This window comes from Homalodisca vitripennis, chromosome 3 (genome assembly GCF_021130785.1).
Source record: "Homalodisca vitripennis isolate AUS2020 chromosome 3, UT_GWSS_2.1, whole genome shotgun sequence".
Classification (NCBI taxonomy): domain Eukaryota; kingdom Metazoa; phylum Arthropoda; class Insecta; order Hemiptera; family Cicadellidae; genus Homalodisca; species Homalodisca vitripennis.
In genome coordinates, this window is record NC_060209.1 from 121454854 (window position 1) to 121481087 (window position 26234).

A 26234-nucleotide genomic window follows, 5' to 3' on the forward strand; every position below is an offset into this window, starting at 1 on the left:
TATTTCCGTCTGTTTGGAAACTCGCTATTGTTCGCCCACTTCAAAAATGTTCATGCCCTGCTGACCCCTCAGACTTCAGACCTATTAGCATTCTATCAGCTTTATCTAAATGCCTTGAGAGAGTGGTGCATCAACAAGTATGTTTCTTTCTCGAATCCAATAAACTTTTGTCCAACTTTCAATCAGGATTTCGTACTAATCACAGTACAACGAGTGCTCTTTTAAAAATCACTGAAGATATACGTTCGGCAATGGACAAAAGGCTTGTTACTATTTTAACGCTTTTTGATTTTTCTAAGGCTTTTGACTGCGTTTACCACCCATTGCTTCTTTTGAAATTGTCTAAAATCGGATTCTCTGATGGCTGTGTGGAGTGGTTTAGGTCGTATCTGTCGGATCGTCAGCAGTGTGTTAGGTCTAACGACAAAGACTCCTACTGGAAACCTGTGAATCGAGGGGTGCCACAGGGCTCTGTCCTTGGCCCTCTTATTTTTTCAATTTACATCGACGATTTGACTGCTATGATCAAACACTCATTTTTTCACCTGTATGCCGACGATTTACAAATTTACAACCACTACTTTTCCATTTCGAACTATCTAAACATTGTTGCTGACATGAACACTGACATTGACGCTATTGCAACGTGGGCCTTCAAACACGGACTGAAACTTAACGAAAGCAAGACTCAAACTATTCTTATTGGAACTTCCAGACTTCTGAGCGGTATCGACTTGAACAACACTCCTACACTCATTTTGAACGGTCATCCTCTTTCATACAGTGACAAGGTCAAAAATCTTGGACTGACTATTACAAAAACTCTTAGTTGGGCCAATAATGTTACTGAGACTTGTGGCAGGGTGTTTGCTGGTATTCATAGTCTTAAGCAATTTGCTATTTATTTACCTTTGAATTTGAAAGTAATGCTAGTGAAGACCCTGATTTTCTGCCATTTCAATTACTGTAGCGAAGTTATAAATGACATGACGGTTGAGCTTTCGGACAGATTACAACGTGCTCAAAATTATTGTGTTCGCTTTATCTTCAACCTCAGACGATATGACCATATAACACCCTTCATCAATCAGTTACATCTGTTAAAGTTGAATCTACTCCGTCAGTTCCACATTCTCAGCATGTTACATTCTATTTTGTATAACGATCATTCCCCTTCCTATCTGTCTGAACGCTTTTCTTTCATTTCTGAAACAAGCAATTGGAATACTCGACGTGGAGCCTCTCTGTTATCTATTCCTGTTCATAGATCCTCTATTTACAGTAAATCATTCACAGTCTCTGCTTGTCGACTTTGGAATAATCTCCCGGATCATATTAGAGGTATTCGTAGTCGGGAACGGTTTCGGGGGGTGCTTAGGGACCATCTTTTTTGGGCCTCTTCGGGTTGACGATATCGTGGCATAGGGTATGGGACGATGGCTTTGTATGAATGGTGATGGATGAATGTCTGTTAAATTCCTTGTAAGTTTTATTCTATGTATTTATTTTTAGTTTCATAGAAAACCTTTGTTTCATTTTATTACTTTATATAAATAGATATTATAATTTTCGATTGTAAAATAGTAATGTAAACTGTATTGTGGCTCTTATTTTACAGTAATAGTAGAGTTTATTAATTTATGGTTAGGTGTAAGAGAGGACTTAATAGTCCTAACCTCGCCAATTGAATATGTTTTACGTTGTATTCAATAAAGTCATTTTTCATTTCATTTTCATTTCATACTTGTGTTTTTCTCAGGGTTTAATGCTAGGTCATTATTTTAACTTTAAGTGAAGGTATTTTGCAGTGATGTCAAGGAGTTGGAATAGAGTTCTTCTGCTGAGTTGTATTTTATCAGGAGAGTTACGTCATCTGCATACATTATGCAGTGAGGTAAAAGAGGGAAAGTCATTAGTGAACAATATAAATAGTACATGGCCCAGCACAGATCCCTGAGGGACTCTTCTCGTGATTGGCATGGGGTCTGACCTGATTGTGTTTGTAAGTCCGGATGCGGTGTGCTGTAGCTCAACAACCTAAGATCATCCTTGCAGTAGCTCACAAACCAATCTTTTGTGATACCTCCAACTCCTAACAATGCTAGTTTTTCAGAAACCACGCTGTGCCTCAAACATTCAAAAGCCTTGTTATAACAAATTAATTTATAGTAATAAATTGTTTAAATGGCATTGGCAACTCAGACTTTTAATTATTATTGTGTAAATATCACTCAAAGTTGTATTTAAATTTTCTCTTGATAAATAATTATTTCAAATGTACAAATAAATAAGAAAGAAAAGAATCTGATAATTTGGTGTTGTACAATAAACGTCATGTTATATTTATTTGTATGTAGTTTAGATTTACAATGTCTAGCAAACAAATAAATATTAAAATCTCCAGCTTGTACCAAAATTCTCTTCTTTCTATTATTTTTTATTGTTTTCTTTCAAAATATAAAGAGAGGTTACCATTTGTAAATGTTTAGTAAGAGATCTTCTTCGGGGCCACTTCCTCAAAATTATTTCTCAAGTTTTATTTTTACATTCCTAATCATTAAAATATAAAAAATGGAAGGTGACAGATTTTTGTATTGCTTTGTGTAAGATATAGAAGAAAGCCTTTATAGATTATAAAAATTATTCATTTGCTGGATATTTTTCCAAATAATTTTGCCAATTTAACTGTAGCCTAATAATGTCTTCTTCATGGTTCTAAGTGTTGTCTTTACCCAACTCGCTTGTTACAGTCTATTGCTGTTAACAATGATTGTGGTTTATGATTTAATTGGTTACTTATTGGACAATGGACAGTAGATTGATTCAAGGTTGACCTAATTAGAATTACATCAATGTGACTGTATAACTAATCAGCTTTATATCCATCTTTCATCGCCTTTACTGTTTCCCTCTTTGTTTGTTAATGGTGTGTGTGTTTCGATTAAGTTACTTATACGGTATGTGTGTACAATGTTAATGGATATTGTTGTAGTTTGTAGATGTTGTTTACTATAAAACTGTACCAGATGTTAATGTGGCTTTAGAGAAGAATAATGATAACAATAAATTAAACTTGTCCTATTCCTTGATTGAGAATCTCATAATGTTTATTTCCTTTAGCTTTGACTTTACAAGAGAATAGACCTAGTTTAATGCAGCAATTTGTATATAGCACTACTGTGCTAAATCTCTTGCTTAGAGTTCAAATCAATTTGAATCTTCTAGTAATAACCTCAATTTAATGATTTTGATGTAAACATTAATTATTGATCGTTATTACCACAGTTAACCCAAAAGATGTTTAATACTGTTCTATAGTATATTTATAATGAGTGTGTCTGGTATTTGCTGCTAGATAGAGTGCAACCACAATGTTTCAAGTGGCTACATATTTTAGCATTGGGTGACATATCTTTTCATATACAGATATGTAGTAAAATCCTGTAGTAAACATGAAAAGAGGTTACCTGTAATTCTCATTAAGGTGGCAGATGATTCGATGTAGCCTTTTTTACATAAAGATATCTGAGTAGTATTCACCAGACACTACATAGACAAAGAACTACAAGGGCTGTCCAGAAAGTACGATATTACTCAAAAAGTATTTTTCCAGCCACAACCAAACTTTAAAGTACTCTCCATTGGACACGATTCACTTGCTCAAACGATTCTCCCATTTTGAGAGACAAGTTGCAAATTCTCTTTCGGGATCACTATTGGCTCCACCATCGCATACAGTTTCACTTCTGCAGCTGTTTGAAACCTGGTTCCTTGAGGGAGGATATTAATTTTGAATCAACCAAAAGTCAGGGTCGGTGGTCAAGGCTTATTACAAGCATTGCGGGACTTCAAAACAGTCCATATATTCCTCTAACCCACATAATGTTTTCCAGGAAACGCGTATTCATTGTTTAAAGTTTGTTTTTGATGATATTAGGTTTTGTGAAGGTAACAGGGTTTTCTTGATTTGCCATCAGAATAGAAATCAATTTACATTTATGTCAACCTATTTTGTGCCGGAATTATCGGAGACAATTAATTAGAAGAGTAGATAAAAAGTACATTACACTTTTAAACAAAGTCTCGTAAAATAAAACCAAAAATTGGCACACAATATTTAAAAAACTGAGTTTACATTATAAAATGGAGATGTAACAGGGACTATATTGGCAAGAAAAAAAGATTTCTAAACGTTACAAGAGAAGAACACAAAGAAAACATGAGAAAGGGACTAACAGAAAGATTAAAAGTACACAACATTGTTGATTCGAAGTTTTATTGTATAAATTGGGATGAAGCTAACATAATACATTGGGAACCTCATTTCTGTAAAACAAAACTAGTGAGGCATTATGCATTAAATTAGAATACCTATTGATCAGTCAACTGTCAGTTGGAATTCAAGATTTTTAACTCTCTAAAAGCTGGGTCTCAATGTGCTCAGGTTAAGATGTTTCTGAGTATCCTGATAGTTGTTCTGAATATTTTTGTTTTGAAATAATAATTTAAAACTGACCACTCAACATAGAGACATTTGTTGACCACCCAATTACCAATTAGTCTCAGCAATCATCATAGTCAATAATCAACTGAAGTGTAAGCATAACAACTGTATAAAAAGTGGTCAATATTTATGAAGGTGAAAAGAAGCAAGATACTAAGTGCCATGAATTACTTAACTGAGATATGCTTTATATCTATATTGAAACCATAAATGACTCAGGTGATCCAGGACAGTGCACAAGGGTTAAGAAATACAGTTTTTTTAATTCCGTTTTTATTATTATATACCTCTTTAAAAACTCAATAAGTCAACTTTTAAAAGATATTCCAAAGCTTTGTTCTATTTTAAATGTGTTTTTATATATGATGTTTTTATGTATGTCTTATTAATAATCTTAATATTAAATGAAATTCTTATTTAAATACAAAATATTATTTTATGATATATTGATTCTCATATTCTGTCAAGTAAATAATGTTCACTGAGCCAAGTGATATGTCTCATAGGTACTAAGGTCGCTGGCCATGCTGATGTCCACGCAGGCCATGTCACGTCAGACCCTCACCAAATCTTTGGAGCTGGTGACCGCCGGACCAGTGCGAGTGGACCAGGGAGCAGTGATGACGGAAACACCCCGCCCTCTTGTCGTCATGCTTGCATGGATGCTGGCCAAGAAGAAACATATCAACAAGTACTGCGAGTTCTATGTGAGGCGTGGCTGTGATGTGCTTACCATCAATATCACTCCTTGGCAACTGCTCTGGCCTGTCAGTGGCAGTCAGGTGAGCAGTCATCAATTTTCCACTTTAACCCTTTCCGGGCCAGGCGGCAATGTATTGCCGCCACAGATCGCGTCTGAAAAGTGCCAGGCGGCAATATATTGCTGCCTTGATATTCGTCGTTTTCTTAAATAAATACAACGTCAAATGGTTAAAGTTTTATATTTTTTTATTCCCAGGTATATTTGTAGATAATTAATATGAATATCATTTTTATTTTGGAGGTCTATGTATTTTTATTTCGTAATTGTCACGTGACATTATCAGCTGACTCGATCTATTTTTGTTCATTCAATATGCTTTAGTGTAATCGTACTATTGTATGCTGGATTCTCCTTTATTATTTTATTTTGTGGTTGTAAATATTAGTAGTGTTAGTAGTTACGTGCTTAGCTATTGTGTGTAGTAGTTACAATGACTGACAATTTGCAATCTCACGGGAGTAAAATTGTAAGTATGTAGCATATTTGTAAATAGAAAAAGTGTAAATAAATTTCAAATAAAATTGTGTAAATATTTCTTGGTAAATAGTGTTTTTAACTGTATTGAAACTGTTTATGGATCCTACAATCATCTGTTTACCGGTACATCCATAATGTGAATATTTATTTTAAGTTTCTTGAAGTGTAAGAGTCAGTTTTTTTTTTTTTTTTTTTTTTTTTTTTTTTTTTCCTTCTGAGGGAAGAGGACACTTTGTCCCCGCACTTAGTCCTAAAAGGACCTTTGCGCCTCCCTTACTTTTATTTGTGCCCTCAAAAACCGAGGCTTTTGCAAAAACCAATCAGATTTAAGGGCTCCTGTTCTTTGATGTCCTTGGGGCTGAGGAGGTATGCTCCCAGGTATCTTTTCCTAGTCTCTACGATGGCAGGACAATCCAACCAAATGTGCTCCGCTGACTCCTCCTCCTCTCCACAGAGTCTACATTCGCTGCTCCGACTAAGGCCTACCTTCAAAAGGTGCTTTCTCAGAGGGCCATGTCCTGTCAACATTCCTAATATCAGTCTTATATCCTCCTTATTCTGGTCTAGGAGAGCTGTCCATCCTTTTGCATAAGGAGAGATAAACATTTTGGATATTCTTAAACCCGAGGCTCTGCTCCAATTCTTATATCTTGTCCTCTTTTCCCAATCTTTAACCAGAGCTTTAATGCTGGAGAAGGATATTCCACATCCTGGCTCTGGCCCCACCAATATGGATTCCGCTCCCTTTTTGGCGAGGATGTCCGCTTTTTCGTTTCCATGAATTCCTTCATGACCCGGCACCCATCCGAGTGTTACTCTATTACTTGTTGCTAGCTCTGCTAGGGCCTTCCTGCATTCCCAGACCGCTTTCGAATCAATCGAACAGGTATCCAGTGCCTTCAGTGCAGCCTGACTATCAGAGAGTATAAGGTATGATAATCCTTTAGTCCCCAACTGTGTGAGTCTTCTAGAACATGAATCTATTGCCATGACCTCCGCCTGAAAAACTGAGGCATGTCTTCCCAGGGGCACAGCCATGTCAACTCCAGGTCCATGTATTCCATATCCTGCCCTTGAGTCTAGGAGTGAACCATCGGTGTAAAACTTCAGGACTCCTTTTTTTGGGTAGGCCTCCCTTTTAATCCATTCCTCCCTACTTCCGATAGAGACCGTGTATGGTTTTTCAAAGGAGTATTTCTTAACCATAGTATCAGATACTTTGGTTAGCATTTCAGCCTCAGGGAAATTTTCCAATATCTTCATATGGCCTTCTAGGGAGGTAACATTTATTACCTTTGTCCCTAGAAGCTTCATTGCGCTCATCGCAGCTGTTCTCATCACTTCCTGGCCAAGAGGAGTATAACCCAGAACCGCTTCCATTGCTAGTGTTGGGCAGGAGCTCATTGCTCCCGTGATGCTTAAGCAAGCTAACCTCTGAAGACTCTGTAGCCTTTTTGCAGCTGTTGTTTGTTCGACCTTCGGCCACCATACTAAAGCAGCATATGTAAGAGTCAGTTGCTTTATCACTTGTTGCGAAGTACAATTATGCGTATTTATACAAAATGTGTCATAAAAAATTTATTTATGAGAGAAATAACACAAAATTTTGTATGGTTGTTCCTTTCTAAATGTACAATATAATAAAATAGCTTCCCACAGTAAAATTATACTTCCTTTTTTAGTTATTTACAAAAAAAATTAAAAAAATAAAAAAATTTTATGTAATCTATTAAAACACTATTTTTTTTTAATTTTAAATTACTTAAAACTACATCTATATATTTCTTGTTGATAGTATATATCTATACGAGTAATTTGGTGCAACTTTTAGGTCATTCTCTAATTGTTATGAAAAGTTATAAATTTTAATCTTAGAGACTGCAAAATCGCCAATTTTAGCCTGGCACTTTTGACTAGTCACAGGGGATATGATATGTGAAAAAATTTTGCGACATCTCATATTTGGTCCTGGCCCTGAAAGGGTTAATCCTTTCAGAATCAACTTCTGATGTTGGTTGTTTCATGATTATTTCATTCTCATTCCAATATAGATTTTAGTAGTCACTTGCTTACAGTCCAAGTGTCTAGTGCCCAACCTAGTGTAACACAACTAACATTTGATGTTAATTGAAAGAAAAATCAAGTTAATGGAATAACTACACGGAAGTGCAACTGCACAAAGGCAAAAGTTCCCTTCAACAAAGTGTGGTGAAGGTCCATTTTCAACACATTGTGTACACAAAATTTAAAATATTTTTTAAGCTGCTGTAATTTTAGGCCATGATCTGATAAGGATAACTTAGAACACATATGCTTATCATGCATTTGTAAAAATTACTTTATATTTCCTATTTGAAATCTCAGCATTGTTTGATATCCCAAAAAAAGTCATGTATTTATCATAATAATTTTACTTGTTTTACAATTGTTAAACCATGGTCTTTATCGTCTAAACATATCAATGGACATTACAATTTGGATTTGGATCGTAATATTAAATATTGCTTTGACACATATTTGACTTTTAATTTTATTATTGATGTATTCCAGGTTGTGGCAGATGAGGTGTTGCACTTCCTTCACAAGAACAAATCGTGTCAACCGTTGTATCTGCATGGTTTCTCAGTTGGTGGTTACGTGTGGGGTGAGGTTATGGTCAAGATGAAACAGGACCTTCCTCGTTACCAACCTGTAATTGATAGGTCAGTATCAGTCTCTAGCCATCCAACAATACTTCACTAAATACGTTGCATCCTTTTTGTAGAGGACCTAAACATTTATACATTCCACATGTCTTGTTTTTAAAATTGTATAATTACCTGTTATTGCATTAATAATTTTAAAACGATTTACAAAATCTTAGTGTATGATTTGTTTAACGACTTGGATTGTAGATATTAATATTCAGACATCTAAGACGATATAAAATATGTTTTAATTAGTAAGCTCCGAGTGAATGTTTAGTAAAATTTATTACTAGATTTTTAATTATTAAATATTATCTGGTTTGTCTTGAATAAAAATCACAGTTCTAAATAAAAATAATTGACTTGTTTTAAACTGGCAAATTAATAAGTTCAATGTTTCAGAATTTTCATCACTTTATTTTCCACAAAGAATTGACAAACTGTTTAATAATTTTAAAAGGTCCTTTGGCAAGAAATAAAAATATTAATCAAATATATCAAACTAAAAATCAGAGCTCTTTTTTGAAATAAAATAATAAAGTTTTCAAATAAAAATCAAATACCACTTGGAAATAATTAAAATAAAAATGTTCACTTCTAAGTTCACTCAAAATTCAAAATAAAAAAATCAAACTTCTCTTTCCACTAGTTGTACCTTAACTTTCAAGTCTTTGCAATTCAGACACAACTCTCTCAAACAATTATTAATGTTCAATTAATTTCCAATTAATAATTCACAATAAAACATTTCCAATTAAATATTAATAAATTGCTAAATTTCCAAATTTCACTTAACACGTTCACTGCGCCACGAGTAACCGGTTACTCATAACACACCTTAAATTTACGTGCAGAGGCAAAACATCAAAGTGTTCACCCCAGTGTGTACGCTGTTTTTCCTGAACCAAAATCTTGTGGTAAATGAAAGTTGTATTTTTGGAAATGTTATTTTCCAAATAGTCCTTAAAACTGTAAATCTCATAACAAGTAGTGGGTTACTCGTGATGCACTGCAGTTATAACTTTTTAATTTTGTGCGGAACGAGTAACCGGTTATTCGTATAGTTCAAACGTTTCCCACAAAGCGCTAGTCTATTCCAACACACGTGCTCCGCTCCGGCACAACGGTGATGTGACTGAATTGTTTTGTGCGTGGTGTACTGTTCTGAGTCATGTTTGCGTTTACATATTTGTTTTCATCATGAGTTCGGATGGTGATGATAACCTGCCACGTGCTAAACGAAGTAGTACTCGTAACTAATACGGACCTACTACAAGAACTAGTTACTGAGGGGTTAGCTTCCGACGTTCCGAGTAGCATCGATGCTGACATTGTGTAAAGTGACAGTGAGGAAGAGCTTTTAGATTTTTGTGGAAGTGACATATAGGACCCCAACTACGAGCCAGACAACGATGATGTTGATGACTCTAGTGAAGAATCGTCATCAGAAAATGAAGATAATTTTTTGTCTGGAAGCCGTACATCAGACTTAGCCATTACGGAATTGAGTTCTAGCGTAGGTCGTGATGGCAGCAGACATCTTGACGGCAGCAGAAGTTGTGATGGTAGCAGAGTTCCTAGTAGCCGTTCTCAGCGTGACCGAGACATATGTGGTGGCCATGGAGAGTGTATTTGGAACACGGAAGATACACCTTCTGCTTTTCCAGAAACAATTAATTTTTCTGATTACATGGAAGATGCAAAGGTTACAGACTTATCAAACACTTCACCTCTAGATATATATACTGCCATTTCTTGGATGATGAACTTTGGAACTACATGGTACAGGAAACCAACAGGTACGCCTATCAACACATATCAACTGCTAACTTAGATGATAGGTCTAGAGTTAAGGAATGGCAGCCTACAGATGTTCCTGAAATTAAAAAAATATGTTAGAATCCTTATTTGTATGGGTTTGGTTGAATGCCCACACATAAATCTGTATTGGTCAAAAAACATCTTGTATGAAAACCACGTGATAAAAAGTGTGATGACGAGGGATAGGTTCTTTTTGCTAAACAAGTTCTGGCACTTTACAAATAATTTAGAAGTTCAGGATCCAAAGGATCGCTTAGTTAAGGTCAGACCTATTGTTGATTATTTGAATACAGCATTCATGGACACATTATTTCCAGGTAAAGATCTTGTCATAGATGAAACAATGGTACCTTGGCGAGGCAGACTACTGTTTCGACAATATATTAAAAACGAAGCTCATAAATACGGCGTAAAACTGTTCAAGTTATGTACGACTGATGGCTATACACTGCGTACTTCCATGTACGCTGGTAAGCAAGGAACTCCAAATAGCATTTTTGGACACACATACGATGTAGTCATGGAGTTAATGGGAGAGCTCAATGACGGTGGTGCACACTTTGATGGCTTTTTAAATCAGGGTAGAACACTTTTCACAGATAACTTTTATACTGGTGTTCCTATAGCCGAGAAACTGATGGAAAGTAAAACACGTTTGTGTGGTACATTGAACTCAAAACGAAGAGGATTGCCAGAAGGCATTAAGGAAAAAGTTGGTAAGGGTCAATCTACAGGCTTTAAATGTCAGCATGGCACCAGCATTATAAAATGGCATGATAAAAGGAACGTACTACTGTTGACAACTGCACTAGATCAGAGCAGCAAATTGATAGATAGCGGGGAAAAAAACAGAAAAAATGAACCGGTCCTCAAACCACAGTGTGTTCTAGATTACAACGCAGCAAAAAAGGGAGTGGACTACAGTGACCAAATGGCTGCCTACTACACAACCATTAGAAAAACCCAAAAGTGGTATAAAAAGGTTGTTGTTGAACTATTAACAGGTTCAACGATGGTAAATTCCTGGATAGTCTTTGGTAAAACAAGTGGAAACAATATGCCCATCATCAAATTCAGAGAAATTGTAGCCAGACAGTTGATGGGAAAGGGTGAAGGCATATCAACTGCCCATACAGAAAGAAACCTCACACTTTTCTTAAAAAGGAAGGACTTACGCGAAAAACTAAGCGCCGCTGTGTAGAGTGTTACCAAATAAACAGGGCGAAAAAAATGTCATCAAAAGAGGCGGACAAATTAACCAAACAAGTGAACACATACTGTAAAGATTGCCCCGGAGAGCCACACATGTGTCTAGACTGCTTTAACAGCAAACACAAATAAATCAGCCAGACTTAATTAATTGTGGACAAACAACTCATAAATTGGAAAATTAAATTGAAACCTGTTAAACTTTAAATGGATAATTTAGCAGTACTCTTGATTTTAGATTTAAATATTTTTCTGTACAGTAAATGTACTTAACTGTAATTTTCAGTTTTTAGCTGTTTCTAGTATGTGCATGCATTGTATAATAATAAATTGTTGTTCTATCTTTATAAAATATATCCATAAACAAAATTAAAACGTAGTTTTTATTCTGCTTTCTCTAAATATGTGATATTTGTAAATGGATTACATGACAAAACTTCACAAAAACTAATTTTTCTTATATAATAGATTTACTATTGCTAATAATACTTTACTTAATAATAATTACTTTACTTGTGTGCGTAGCGAGTAACCGGTTACTCGTTTAATGGCGTCAGATTCTCTTCCTGAGTTGCCACATAGTCAACAAGAACGTTATAGTTCTCCCAAACTAACCTAGAGCACTCTGTTGTATTCGGCTGCTGAGAAATGATGCGCAGAAAGTTCGCTTTTCTTGCAAGTTTGAACCAAATGTAACTTGTATGATTCTATTGTGCTCTATTGTTTATCAAGAATCAGTGATGCAGATTGCTCTGTAGTTTCTATAAATTAAATTTTTTCCTATAAAAAAGACAACAAAATTAATTTAATATCAGATCTGGAAGACTATTTCAATATAACGTACAATAAATTTGGTGCTTACCTCAAAATCCCTCGCAGAAAAAATTTAGAAACACGGCGCACTGTAATCAACTTAATTCACGATAATAACCAAAAGAATGGCGAAAATTATGAGCTGGCGGTTTTTATAGTTCCCCTTCCCCCCAACTCTGATGGACATCCGCGGTGTTCTCTCATTGGCCCAGCCGCATCCAACTTGAGAAACAATAGCCTAGTCAGATCTGACATAACTGCAGTACACAAGACAAGTTCTGACCAATTAAAGGCAGTGAACCGTCTTCTTAATAATTTAAAGTTACCAGAACTAACTTGCCAAAGGATTACATATTCGTTTTTATCCTAACTTCTCACAATCTAATTTAAAATTAAATCCCAATATTTCTTTCCCAAAAATTTTCATTTAATTTAAGGTTTAATAAAAAAAATCAACCAATGTAGCTTTAAAAACGCAAAAATTTGGTACTGACATATCAATCTATGTAAAAAGAATTCTAATGTTTAGTTGAATTCTCGCTGACCAGAATATCCAGAATTCTCCACTGACACATTTCTAAATATGATGGATGAATTAGATGTAATTTACCCTCATGTGAACTAGCTAAATTATTTGTCTGACCACCAATATAGAGTACAGTAAATCAGAAGTAACTATTTCCTGTCAGGGACATAGATTAAAGTTCAATCCTATCAAGAGTGCTACCAAATGATCAAACCTGGTATCCCAACTCCTGTTCGTGTGTGCACGAGCTTTATGGAGTGTTTGAATAGGGCTTTTATTTCAGCTGATTTATATTTGTTTGATTTAAGCCATAATAACTCAAAACTTTTTAGAATAAAATTTATGTTTTTTTTTTTTTATTTGAGAAATTTCTAAAAAAAATTTGAAAATGTGATGAAAAGGTTTTTTTTACCTAAGTTTTTTTTAATTCATCCTTAGGGATATTATTAACCCTTTTAGGACCAGGCTGAAATTTTACGTATATATATATATATATATATATATATATATTTTTTTTTGTCCATGTTTCAAAAATTAAGTCCTTGGAAAGTGTGTGATTTTGTGTGCTTTTGGGGAAATAATCATAATATCTATCTAATTATTTATTCATTAGCTCTGGTTTTAGGTCATTCTTTTTTACCTATAATGTAGTATATTGAAAAATAATATATACTTAGACATATACAAAATATACATATATATACAATATATTTATATGTAGAAAAATAAATTTTATGCCGAAAATTTTTAAATTCCATCATGAAAAACCATTGAATTAAAAAAAATGTTGTGCATAGGAAATGAAATGTTATATTTTGATTTACATGTAATTTTGTATAAATTTTCTAAATTTTAAAGCTCTAGAGTGTTATAACTAAATAATCTGTGAATACATAGTCCAATTAGGTATATTTACTAAAACAAAGTTATTATCGTGATTACAGGCAAACCTTAAGAATACAAAAATAATATTGTTGTGACTATATGAATGTAGTCTATATTCATGAGTATATATTATGAAAAATGATAAAAATCTACTGGCGAAAGTTGCTCGGATGGTCTTTTTCGCGTAAGTTACAACTGGCGATAGATCACACGGCTGGTCCTTCTCATGTAAGTTCCGACTGGTAATAAATCGCACGGTTGGTCCGCAAAGGGTTAAAACGGTGCTGTATTTTAAGAGTTTAAAACACAAAACCCTTTCTTTAATTATTATTCTACTGGTATTTAGGATACATTATATAGGCCACCCCGGTTTATTAACTGCCTTTAGTCATAATGACCATAATACTCTACAAGTAGATGTAAGTTAATTTCTTGAAAATTAGTGAATGGAAAGGGAAATAACAATCATCTAATTCTGGTGATGGTTTGCCAACCAACATTTTTGAGAAATGTTATGCCTTTCTTTCTGTTCATTTCTGGCAGAAGGTTTGTTTAGGTGTCAGTTCCTTTCTATTGGAGAGAAGTTACATGACTAAAACATAGATTTTATTCTGGTGAAGTATGAAGTGTTTATAAATCATGGCTAGCTGGAGTGTAGTTTAAAGCAACATCTCACTGAATATAAACTTTTTTTAATTCATGTATTCAGGAGTAGAAAAATATTCCAAGCTATATTTATTACAAAACCAGTATTATTTTAGTTAAAGGTGAATTTGAAATTTTCCCTGCATCATTACATGGAATAATTATTTTTATTATGTTTCTTATTCAGTGATTTTATTATGTTATAATGGTTTACCGTGTTGACTTTCCAGGATTGTCGGCCAGGCCTGGGACTCAGCAGCTGATGTGACCGAAATACAAGTGGGACTGCCATTGGCCGTCTTTCCCAGGAATCCAATCATGAGGATGGCCCTCAGCAAATATATTGCGTAAGTCTTTCATTATTACTAATTTCCAATTCTTTTTTATTAAATTAATAAAAATCTTCCTATTATAATCGCCCAGAACATGGAGTTTCTGAGAGGGTTTTTGCATTTTCATCATGATCCCCATGGCCCTTAATCACCATAATCCAAAAATGTGTGTGTGTGTGAGGGCTAATACAATATCATGTAGGCTTGTGATCACAATAACTGTTGTAATTTCTTATTGATTCAAAGTAATAGTACATATGCATAGCTTGGATAACTTCATTAACCAGTAACAACTACTAATAAATAGTTTCTAGACGGCAATTCAAATTGTGCAAATGTTTTCTTTTTTAAGTATTTTACAAAATAAACCAAAGATTATATATTATTTAGTTCAATTTAAAGCTATGTTTATTCTTAACATGTCTTTCAATATCTCTTAAGTCTTCAAGTTGCTGGCCATTCAAGGTTTGAGATGGAATGGTTATACCTCAATTACTGTCATAGAGCAAAACAGAAGCAGGCTTTAAAATTCTCATGTCATTACTATTGTTGTTACAAGACTTTTAATATCTCAGTGTTTCCTGATACAAAGACTCTACAAAGTTTTGAGGAGTAAGTTGTTTCTCGATAATTCAATACATACAGGACCAGAAGCCTGTCAGAAAGAAAGACTTTTTATTACTAGAAGTATCATTATAAAATTGCTAAATAACATCTTAGGTAAGTAAAAACTGTAAAAATGGATTATAACCTTTAGAACATCATTGACATGAATCCCCACAAACTTCATACTTGATCTCCACATCAAAATGGCTGATATACAGTCATGATTTTAGAAATCCAAGCAAAGTGAATATCCTGTGATCTATGTAGATACCGGAGAACAGATGGTGAAATAGTTACATTGGAACAGCTCCAAACAAAGAATATTAGCAGGAACTTTGCTATGTCAGAAGATGATAAGATGGGGTTAACCATCTACTCATAAGTTAAACTTTATTTGCTATATTGAAAAGGGGTTTATTTAGTAGTTGTTGCTGGCAGGTACCATCTAAAAGCATTTGATGAGGAGGCCACAAGCCATTACATTCGCTCTAGTCAGATGTTCCATACAAGTCTGGTCCATAGCCCAGCACTGTTACTGCTGTCCAAGACCGATCCTGTCGGCTCGCTTGCCTCCAACCTGAGGCTCAAGGAAACATGGGAGTCTATGGGCATCAAGGTAACACTAAACTTATTTAATATGTGACCCAAGTAGGTTGTTGGATATCAACTAGCAAATAAATTTGTTAGGTCATTAAAAAAATTTTGCAAATCAAAAAAATTATTATTATACTCTAAACGAAAATAGTTTAATAATGTTTCAGGATGTTGTTGATGTATCGCTGCTGACCACCAGTTGTTCTCACTATGAAGTAGCTATAGTCACATACTATCTACTTAACCTACATGTTGCATATGAAACAGATGAATAAAATAAAATGTATGTTCATTTGTTTTTAGTAACAACTGATAATGTTTGTTTATTGTAACATGTGGTCATTTTTCATACAGAAATGACTAAAATTGGCATTAGTTTTAGGTGCAAAGTGTAGGGGGAAATTCAGATGTCCTAGCCACCAGTTTAGACTAGTTTTGTGCGGGCTGATCTAAAACATAAAATATTAATTCGTGTGTATGAAGTTCATATAACTGTATCAGAGAATTCTAGGTGTGATATATCTGTGAGATGTGAAAACCATACTTACTAAGGATTTCATGCTTCACGATAACTAGACTTCCCGGTCATTGTGATGTTGCTACCAGTATGCATATTTGAGATAGAGACAGTCTTGAAGACTGGTTATCTCAATACTTGACCTCAGGCACACTATTCACCACTTCAGTGTCCCTGATATATAATCTTTTAAGAGTTTAACTGTATCTTCGCCCAGTACTGCCAGGTTTATTTGCCTGCTCCACAGTCAGCATACATATAGTGTTTTTCATATACCATGATTAACTTTAGCAACATCTTCATGTACCAAACAGGTGCCAAATCTCTTGATTCATCAAGTCAGATAAATTGTGGTTAATAAATTGAGTCCACATCCCGACCGCCATCATTCTCAGAAATGTTTCACTCACAATAATACATCTGGACAAATCTAAAATTAATCATTATTACAAATAATTCCTGGACCACAATAAAAAAAATAAATTTTAGTCACAACTTAAAAAACAAAATTAGAAAAAACTAGAAAACAACATTCCGTTTCTAATGTCCAGGTAAAACTTCACAATGTGTTTTTGTGATAGTTCCCTAGTTAGCCATCAGAGTGTAGCAGCAATTAAACAGTACTACTGTGGATCTGTAGTAGTTCAAATAAACACTACTAGAGGCCAATGTGTATCATATTGCTGCCAGGCATTGCGTAGCAGCTGTTGGCACGTGATAACACGGGCATGGCAGTGAAGGGGTAAAGCATTCTCAGTATGTCATCAGTGAAGGAAAAAGGATTTTTCCGAAAACTTGGCATCATTCATTGATACAATACAATACAATCATTAAACGATGGAAAATGTTTATTATCTTTATATTATCGATATAATTGTATAATAATATAGGCATTATCTTCTACCCGCTAAAGGAAAACAACTGAGTTTGATATCTCATGGGACCAGAGATTTGTTCTACTTTATAATGATTGATAAACAAATGTTAAATAATAATTAATTGAGTTAGTTTAATTTAAGTTACTTTGAATACTAGGTAACTGCACTTCATGACATTTCACTTCCGATCATCACCAACTGCTTTATTGTTGCTCTCTGCTTTGTTCTGCTATCTTTTGGAATTTCTAATAGAAAATGTGCATTGACAGTATTATTGTCATTTTTTGAATTTTGTTATGCCTAAGCATGCTATCTAGTAGTAATTTATGAAACATTTTATCAATCTCTTCGTATACAGTGATTTAGTCAATTGTTATTGCAATTTCTTCCAACTTGTGCTGCTATGTTACAGAATTATTGACACTATTCATAATTTTCTCTAACTACTGTTTTAATAACTCATATTATTATTTTTTTATCTCAATTATATGTACAAGACAAACAAACTTATTTTTATAAGACAGTACAAACAAACAACTTTTATACAAGTGAGTTATTGTTTGGATTTAGTTTACCTTATAAGCTTAATAATTTTTCAAACACCATCATATTATATAAAATTGAATAATCGTTACAACAGTGTATAAAATGTAACAGTTTTATTCAAATAATGTTAAAACAACAAAAAAACATGAAAGTGTTCTGTTCCTGGCAGAGTAGTTGAATGAATTCAGCCTGAGTGCCAGAAGCATGTGATAATTGGACCAGGAGGCACATTAAAGGGTAACATAATGTGTTCAAAACCAATCTTGCCATCTTTGTTACTAGTTGTGCAACATCTTATGCTCTACTTGCTATGTACTCCATAAGGAAGTCATCTCTACTGTTTTCATTCACAACTTTGAATCTAATATAAAAAGCCCCATTAAACAAACATGGAATGGTATGAAGATTGAGAAAAGAAAGCTAATGCTAACAACTCTTGTTTGGTCTTGATAGTAGATGTTTGCAACAATACATATCTCCCATGGTTTTACACATGCTCAATCAGCTAGACTCCCCAAGATTAACCCTTTTACTGCCAAGGGTAAATATACAGGCTTAGTCATGGGTGGTGGCCAACTGTCCAGGGCCTTTGTGTAGGCCCTCTACATTTAAGATTATTATGTAATTAATTAATGTTAGATTATTATTTAACTAATTGTTTTGCATTCTTAACAACATATGCTTTAAAAACATTGTTGATTTGTTACTTTTTTATAATGTACGTGTTGGATAAAATGATTGACTTAATTTCTGTTTTTTCTTCCATTAATCAGTGAGTTTTTGGTGAAAGGTTCTGGGAATCCGAAAATGAAGACATGAACACTGATTTTTCTGTTTCGTTACTATTTCAACCTACTTGGAAGAGTATTGTATAAAATTGTGATATTTAGACAACAGTCCTGTGACAGCAACCAAGTCAATTGCAATTTTGTTTGTTTCCACAATTGTTATTCTTAGGTTATGAAAGGTAAACAAACACTATATTTTCTTATAGTAGTATAAATTTATTCAAGGCATTATTCATTAATATTCTGGGGTTGATGGTGTTGGGAGCAGCCGTAGCCTTCGCACACCCCTCCCACCACCACCACCACCAACATATATATATATGTATACTAGCAGTTGCCCGTGGCTTCGCACACAATTTCCTGTTGAAAAACAGTACACTATATTCACGTATTCTTTTTCTATCACAATCTAAACATTGCTGAGATAATTGATAGTCGTTCCTTCAAGAAGGTATGTACCATGTTTCGTGCCTCTATCTTTCGTTGTTTTTGTTAGGTGTTGATAAGTTATTCAGAACAATTAATTTATATGGATGAATCTCTATAAACTAATTAGGTTATAAAGAATCAAATTCGGTCTGTTAAAATTAATTTTCTGTCTAAGATATTTCCAGTATTATTGAGAAGTGTGCCTTCAAGAAAATGTATTAACGAAAACCAATTTCGATCATAAAGCATCTTCTTTCTGCTCTTTTCATTTACCTTCCATTAACCAAATTCGATTACCTTATGTGCAAACATTCACGGATTTGTACAATGAGGTTGTTTTCATAATAGTGTTTAATAGTATTTTCATTGCATTAGATAGTTTATTGATCATTGGTGCCTAATTTAAAATTAGGCAATAACTTCTTCTATGCAATCTGCATTACAATACTGATCAAGCACTTTATACAATAATAATTTTCAAAATTTTAAATATAAACAAATGTGTCTGCCTCTTTGATGAACTTCAGCTGAAAGTATTAACAGCTGTTAAGTACAGTTCATCTTTGTATTACGTGTCGTAGCGCAGTCTGCCGAATCGAAGGTAAAACATTCCAAAATCAACAACAATTATAAATAAAACATTAATTAAACAATTCAAATTGGACAGAGTTGTAAATCTAAACCATTCTCAAATCCCCTTCAACACACACAAAACATTTCATCAAAATCGGTCCACTCGTTTAGGAGGAGTTCAGTCACATACACACGAACACAAGAAATATATATATAAAGATATATATATTAATATGTTATATTTTTTATCAAAATACATCTTCCAATACAAGTTAATATAGATTATCATGGCAGTGTCATTATCACGCTTCCTGCCTCAGCCTGCAGCCGTGGCACTGAACCCTCCAGTCGCCCCCTCCCCTCTGTTCGGACCTGATTACTTTTCAGTGTATTGTACTATAAAGTTATATTATTCGTAACATATTTTATTTACAATCTTGGCTAAATTGTTATTGTGGTCATTAAATAAAAATCCTAATTTTTATGTTCTACTATGTAAAATCCAGATTTGACAGTATTCAGATATTCTTTATTTCAATTTTCATTTGAGGTATTATTGTAACAAATTTTCATGGCAGGAGAGCGACATATGGTCAATCTAAATGCCTGGTGGTCTACGTATGTAACCGTACCGGTGGCTCTGGTGGTTAGCATACCAACATGTGGCTTAAAGCCTGGCGGTAAAAGGGTTGAACACTGTGCCAAAATTTTAAATAAAATCTAAAACTCATTGTACTGTACAATTATAAATTACTGCCTATAAATTTCCTTAGCGCATTAGCTAATCAAGGGTTGGCCTTTCTTTTTCTTTCCATGTAGATTGATGATTTGTTACTTCATTCAATGCATAGCAAGGTGTGCATAGACAATGTGAGAGCAGTTAACCACGAATTAAAGCTAGTTCATGTGGTTTTTCGTTTGTTTAAATGAGACTTCCTGATCTCTTATTTTGTCATAGGTGAGCTGGAAGTGTTGGGACGATTCGAAACATGTCAGCCACTACTTGAAATATAAAGAAGAGTACATCAAAACTCTTGAAAACTTCTGGGACAGTTTAAACCTCACTAAGAAGAGTCAGCAGGAGGAGAATCAAGCTGAGCAGCGGGAAGTACAGAGAGAGAAGTTTCAGGCTAAGTTGTAATCCATCCCACATTTGTATTATCTCTTTTGGGACAGTTGTTTTACAATATGAAAAAATCATGACCAAGTCAAGTTAGGTGTGACAGACGATTTTAGAGCCTTTAAAAACTGCTTGAACCAGTAAATATTTGCAAAATGACATTCCAGTAAGGTGGAAGAATGTCTATTAAACACCACTAGAAGCACTATTATACAATATAGGGCATATTTAATTTAAGACTTAAAAGTCGTATACAGAAGAAATTGTTGTTAAATTAAAATCTACAAGAATCACTTTTAATGTGGCTTTATATGTTATAAAGTAATAGCGTTGACATACAAATCCTTATACTCTTTACTTATACTCTTTGACAACAATATACTCTTTTTTAAACTAAAATCAATATTTTTTGTTACAGATTAAATGAACTATAAGATAAAATAATAGATTATTTGAAAATATCTTTAATAGTTCACAATAACATATCTGGCAATAGTGAATATAATAGTAACCCAATGAATGGTCTAAAGTATGTATTCTTTAAAGTATTAATGATGTAAAATCATTTTCAGTTGTTCCATCGAAACTATTATTAGGCCAAATAAATATTACAGTTAATTTTTGTTACTCAAGTTTGAACAGTTAATTCTGTCAGTATACATATGGTATTTGTAGACAACGTATTTTCAGGCTCCAACGTTGTCTTGTTTTTGTTTACCTGATTAAAAAGAATTATCTTTCATTATGACTGCGTTGTTACAGTAACTTAACAACATGTATGTAACGTTTTTTTATTTAACACTTCTCAATGGAGTAATAGATATGCAGTGCACTCTTTATTACAAGCTCACACCATATAGAATCCTCCGTTATAAGTTTAATGGCCATGCAGTTGTTTTATACTGATAATTATAATTTGATGTTCCTCAGTTTGTTTGAATATAATTTAGTAATGTGTCCCTCAAATTCCATACAGTATTCCATTAATGGTTTTTCAGTTTCATTAATTTTTTATTTAATAAGTTTTGTGTTTATCTATGGACACAGATAATTATTTGTGGGCTGAAGACTTTTCAGACACATCAACTGTAATTTCTTTTCTCTTATTTTATTTGCTTCAATAAATACTTTCATATTGTATCAGAAACTAAAGACACTGATTATTGATAAATAAGTCCAGTAAGCAAGAGGAACCAAAGACATATGCAATGCTATTCTTGTATATACTTAGTTATTTTCTCAATAAACAGTTTATTACTTAGTTAATGTTATTATCCAGGAAGGGCTTACTACTGGCTGGTTTATACCTTCCAGATGAATCTACACTGGGTACAGTATAAACCGATGTGTCACTTAAATCTGGACAACCTTATGGATGTCCAGGAGCGGCACATCACTAACCCTAACTATCAAGATTTTGGAATGCAAGGGTAGATCGATAGGTCTAGTCTACTGCAGGAGATGACTGTAGGAGTTTGTGGGGCTCCCCAAGTGTTAAGGGCTGTTGCTAGCCTAGACGTAAGGGCACAAGGGCCTGCCACCCTCCACCTGCTTTGACTGAGAGGCTGGTTCAGATCTGGCTTCCCCTTTTTCTGGGGAGACATGACTGAGATTAATGCCCAAAATCCTTCTTCATGGGTCTTGTCAGGAGTTTGCCGCTACCCCAACCTTACCCATCCAGAATATCCTTTCACTCCGGAAGCAGTGCAAAGGTCCTTTTAGGACTACATGCAATTATTAAGCTTGTAGTCTTAAGAGAACAAAAAAAGCTAATTTTATCAAGGAATTTTTACATTAACCCTTTGAGTGACAAAAAACTCAAATAATGCAGTGCATTTTTCATACATCTTACAATTATTTTCATGCCAAAAAAGCACTGACCCTATTCATTTATTCATTTCTTTTAACTATACAGACTTGGAATTTGTGAATAGTGAAATTTGAGTTTTAATCAGATAGTTTCTAATACAAATATATAATTGAAAAATACAGTTGAAAATTGTACAAACTATTGAATGTTCTATTTATATTGTGCACATGAAAACTGATACATTTATTGAACCTTGTTTACTTATAATATATTATCCAAATAATGATTCTTAATTTTGTGCAATAATCATATAACATGTTCGCTATAAAAAATTACAGCTTTAGTTCGTTATATGCCTTTTAATATTCACTTGGTAGTCCAAGTTAACATTGTATACTACTATTACAATAGTGTTGACATATAACATGTTCGCTTCAGATGTTTTTGAAGAGAGCCATGGTCTGTTAGCATCCCAAGTTCTAATTGTATATCCTATTCACTTAGATATAGAAGTCTTGACCACCCTTTATATATTTTTGAGACCTATCTTCTCTAATAGTGTATATAGAAAAGCTATACATACACACTTTGGCTTTGGGATTTCAGAAATTCTGTAGAAAGTTCATTTTTTGTTTACTTCATTAATATGCTCAACCTGAGGTTTAGCAGTAAAATATAGCCTATAATTGTGTTCTTGCACACTGTCATCGGTATGTCCTTACTTAAATTTCCAACATCTTCTCAGTACACAATCATTTCTTATAAAATTACTCTACACTTATTCTGAACTGAATTTCAATAACACTACATATTTCTACTGGCAGAATAGTTTTATGCTTTCAGCGATAGCATCAATAATAGTGGTAATGTTCTAGTTCATGCGTAATTCAACAGTTACAGCAGAGATGTAGTTTGGTACGGTAGAAATGGCCTACACTATCTCATACTTACTTACTTACTCCTGTGGCCACTCGAAACCCAGATGATTTTTGACCTCGCCAACAATGTCTCTCCAACTTCCTCTATCTTGAGCCACTTCCAGTGTAGCGCCAATCGTTCTTAAATCCTTCTCCACCTGATCTCTCCATCGCATCCTAGGTCTGCCCAATGGCCTCACTCCCTCTGGTTCCCCTCGCCACACCTTCTTTATCATTTTATCTTCTCCCCTACGGGCAACATGGCCCATCCATCTCATTCTTTTACTCCTGATCAGTGCAATCACATCGGGATCTTGGTATATTTCTCTTAATTCTCTGTTCTTCCTGATTCGCCATATGTCTCCTTCTTGAACTGGTCCAAAAATTCTTCTTAGTATTTTGTTTTCAAAGGTTATTAACTTTTTTTGGGATTTCTTTGTGAGTGCCCATACTTCCGACCCGTACATCAAAACTGGTAAGATCATGGTTTTGTAAATTCTTAATTTAACTTTCCTCATTAATAGTTTGCTTTTGAGAAGTTTTGCAAGGCTCCAGTATGTTCTATCTGCTGCTGCTAATCTACATTGGATTTCAACTTCTTCTCTATTGTCATGTGTTATTGTCACTCCTAAATACTTAAATTCCTTTGTAGCCTTGAAATCATGGTTGAGTACTTCTAGCTTTTCTCCTTCCTGTTCCATTTTTCTGCTTATTTTCATGTGGTGCGTCTTGTCTTCGTTTACTTGTAATCCTACTTTTGCAGCCTCAACTAAAAAGGCTTCTACTAGTCTGTTTAAGTCCCTCTTTCTCTCAGCTAGAATGGCTACATCATCTGCAAATGCCAGGATATTGAATTCCCAATTTTACTCCTTCAGGCATCCCCTTTATCTTTTTTAGTGCTTCTTCCAGAGCAAAGTTGAATAGAATTGGTGATATTCCATCACCTTGCCTCACTCCTGTATTTATATTAAACAAGTTTGTGTACTCCTTTCCCACCTGTACTTTTCCTTTGGAGCTGCTTACACAGAGTCTTGCTAGACTTATCAGTTTATTCGGGATATTAAACCTTTTCAAAATGTTCCATAGACTACTTCTAGAGATACTATCGTATGCTTTTTTAAAGTCTATAAATATTATATACAGATCCTTATTGTATTCATAGTATTTAGAAGCTAGCTCTTTCATTATAAATATCTGGTCTATTGTATATCTTTCTTTCACACTATCTCATGTTTACTTAAAAACAAACAGAGGTTGAATAAGAAAAAAAACAGCTGTGGCTGAAAGTGATAGTTTTATTTTAGATTTAAGATTTAAAAAGATATAATTATCTAAGCAATTACAATTAGGAGTTTTGAATATAAATAGTTTTTATAAGTGATTTGATTAACTGCTGTTACAAAAATGAATTAATAGAAAATTAATTTATTCTGAGAAGGTCAGTTACTGGTAAATATAGGAAATATATACCATGGTTTAAAATGAAAATATCCTTAAAAAAAAGCAAAAGAAGTTAAATTATGATGATTGATAACAGATTGATACTGGTACACTCAAAGGGTTAATAATAATTGCTTATTAATGACAGCACTTACATACACCAATACCAATTACTTTGTTTTTAACCATTATCAGTAATATCACATGGATCTACTTACTCAATATACTATATACTTGTGTATTATAATGATAGAACTATATATATGTATACACACATATATATACAAGACTATATATATATATTCTTGTTCTATTTAGTAATAAGGCTATAGTTATTTGTATTATTATATTAAAACATGTAAAACCGGTATTATAAACATTGTTAAATAGCAGATCGTAGAACACAAAGTAAAATGGAAGTAGTTATTTGGTAATGTATTTTCAGAGTCTTCACTTAACTCTTTGTGTTAATTTATTATTTGATTGGTTATGATATAGTAATCTTAAAGAATACTTATTCCCAAAGTAATTACTATACAACAGTGGCGTAAGTAGGGCTTCGCTGTGGAGGAGAATGAATGAGTCTGATTGTAGAGCACCTCACAACCATCTTATGGTTAGGTGTAAGAGAGGATTTAATAGTCCTAACCTCGCCAGTTGAATATGTTTTGCGTTGTATTCAATAAAGACATTTTTCTTTTCATTTTATTTCATTTCTCACACAGGATAGTACCGTACAGAATAAATAATCTGTATAAATATAAATTTGAACAGAGTAGATATGTCTAATTCAAGGTAAAATATTTAACTAATGTATTTAGAAAATTTGGATAGCTGCTATATGAATATTTTATTTGTAAATCTCTTAGGAGAGAGGTTCTAACTCCTCATTCTCTACCCCGTACTTACACCACTGATGTATAAGACAGTTTAATCTTACATAACGCTTAAAAATAACTATATATAATTTATATATACAATGTACGTATTTAATATATATTATACTTCCATTCACAGAAAATATACTGTTTTTCAAAATAACACATTTACCGGACAAAAGAAACAAAGTGTGAAATGGGTTAAAAGTTGTGAAACAGCAAACTTTTTTATTTTTTACTGTTTCTCAATAACTATAAATTATACTCCTCAAGATAGATGCAAACTCAGCTGACAGAGTTTCACATATGACTGTGACAAAGGCCAGTGACCAGAATAACCTCACTTATTCTGGAAGTGGAAACAATTAGCCGACATGTATTGTACAGTTGGTTACATTAACATCCATATTGGTGTGCTATGCGACAGATTAATGTATGTGTAGCAGCAACATAATAGACTGGTCTTACGATTTGTG

General features: G+C 33.8%; 1 protein-coding gene across 2 annotated transcripts in view; it reads left to right on the plus strand.

The window, feature by feature from the left end:
• The window catches only part of LOC124357450 (transmembrane protein 53), a 39872-nt gene extending 17898 nt beyond the window's left edge, over positions 1 to 21974 (plus strand). For both annotated transcript variants that reach the window (XM_046809272.1, XM_046809271.1), the window contains exons 3-7: positions 5011 to 5286; positions 8295 to 8446; positions 14561 to 14677; positions 15707 to 15884; positions 20552 to 21974. In XM_046809272.1, the coding sequence (XP_046665228.1) occupies positions 5011 to 5286; positions 8295 to 8446; positions 14561 to 14677; positions 15707 to 15884; positions 20552 to 20734 (906 nt within the window). In that variant the 3' untranslated portion in view covers positions 20735 to 21974. The remainder of the gene's footprint in view (positions 1 to 5010; positions 5287 to 8294; positions 8447 to 14560; positions 14678 to 15706; positions 15885 to 20551) is intronic.
• Positions 21975 to 26234: the final 4260 nt, after the last annotated feature.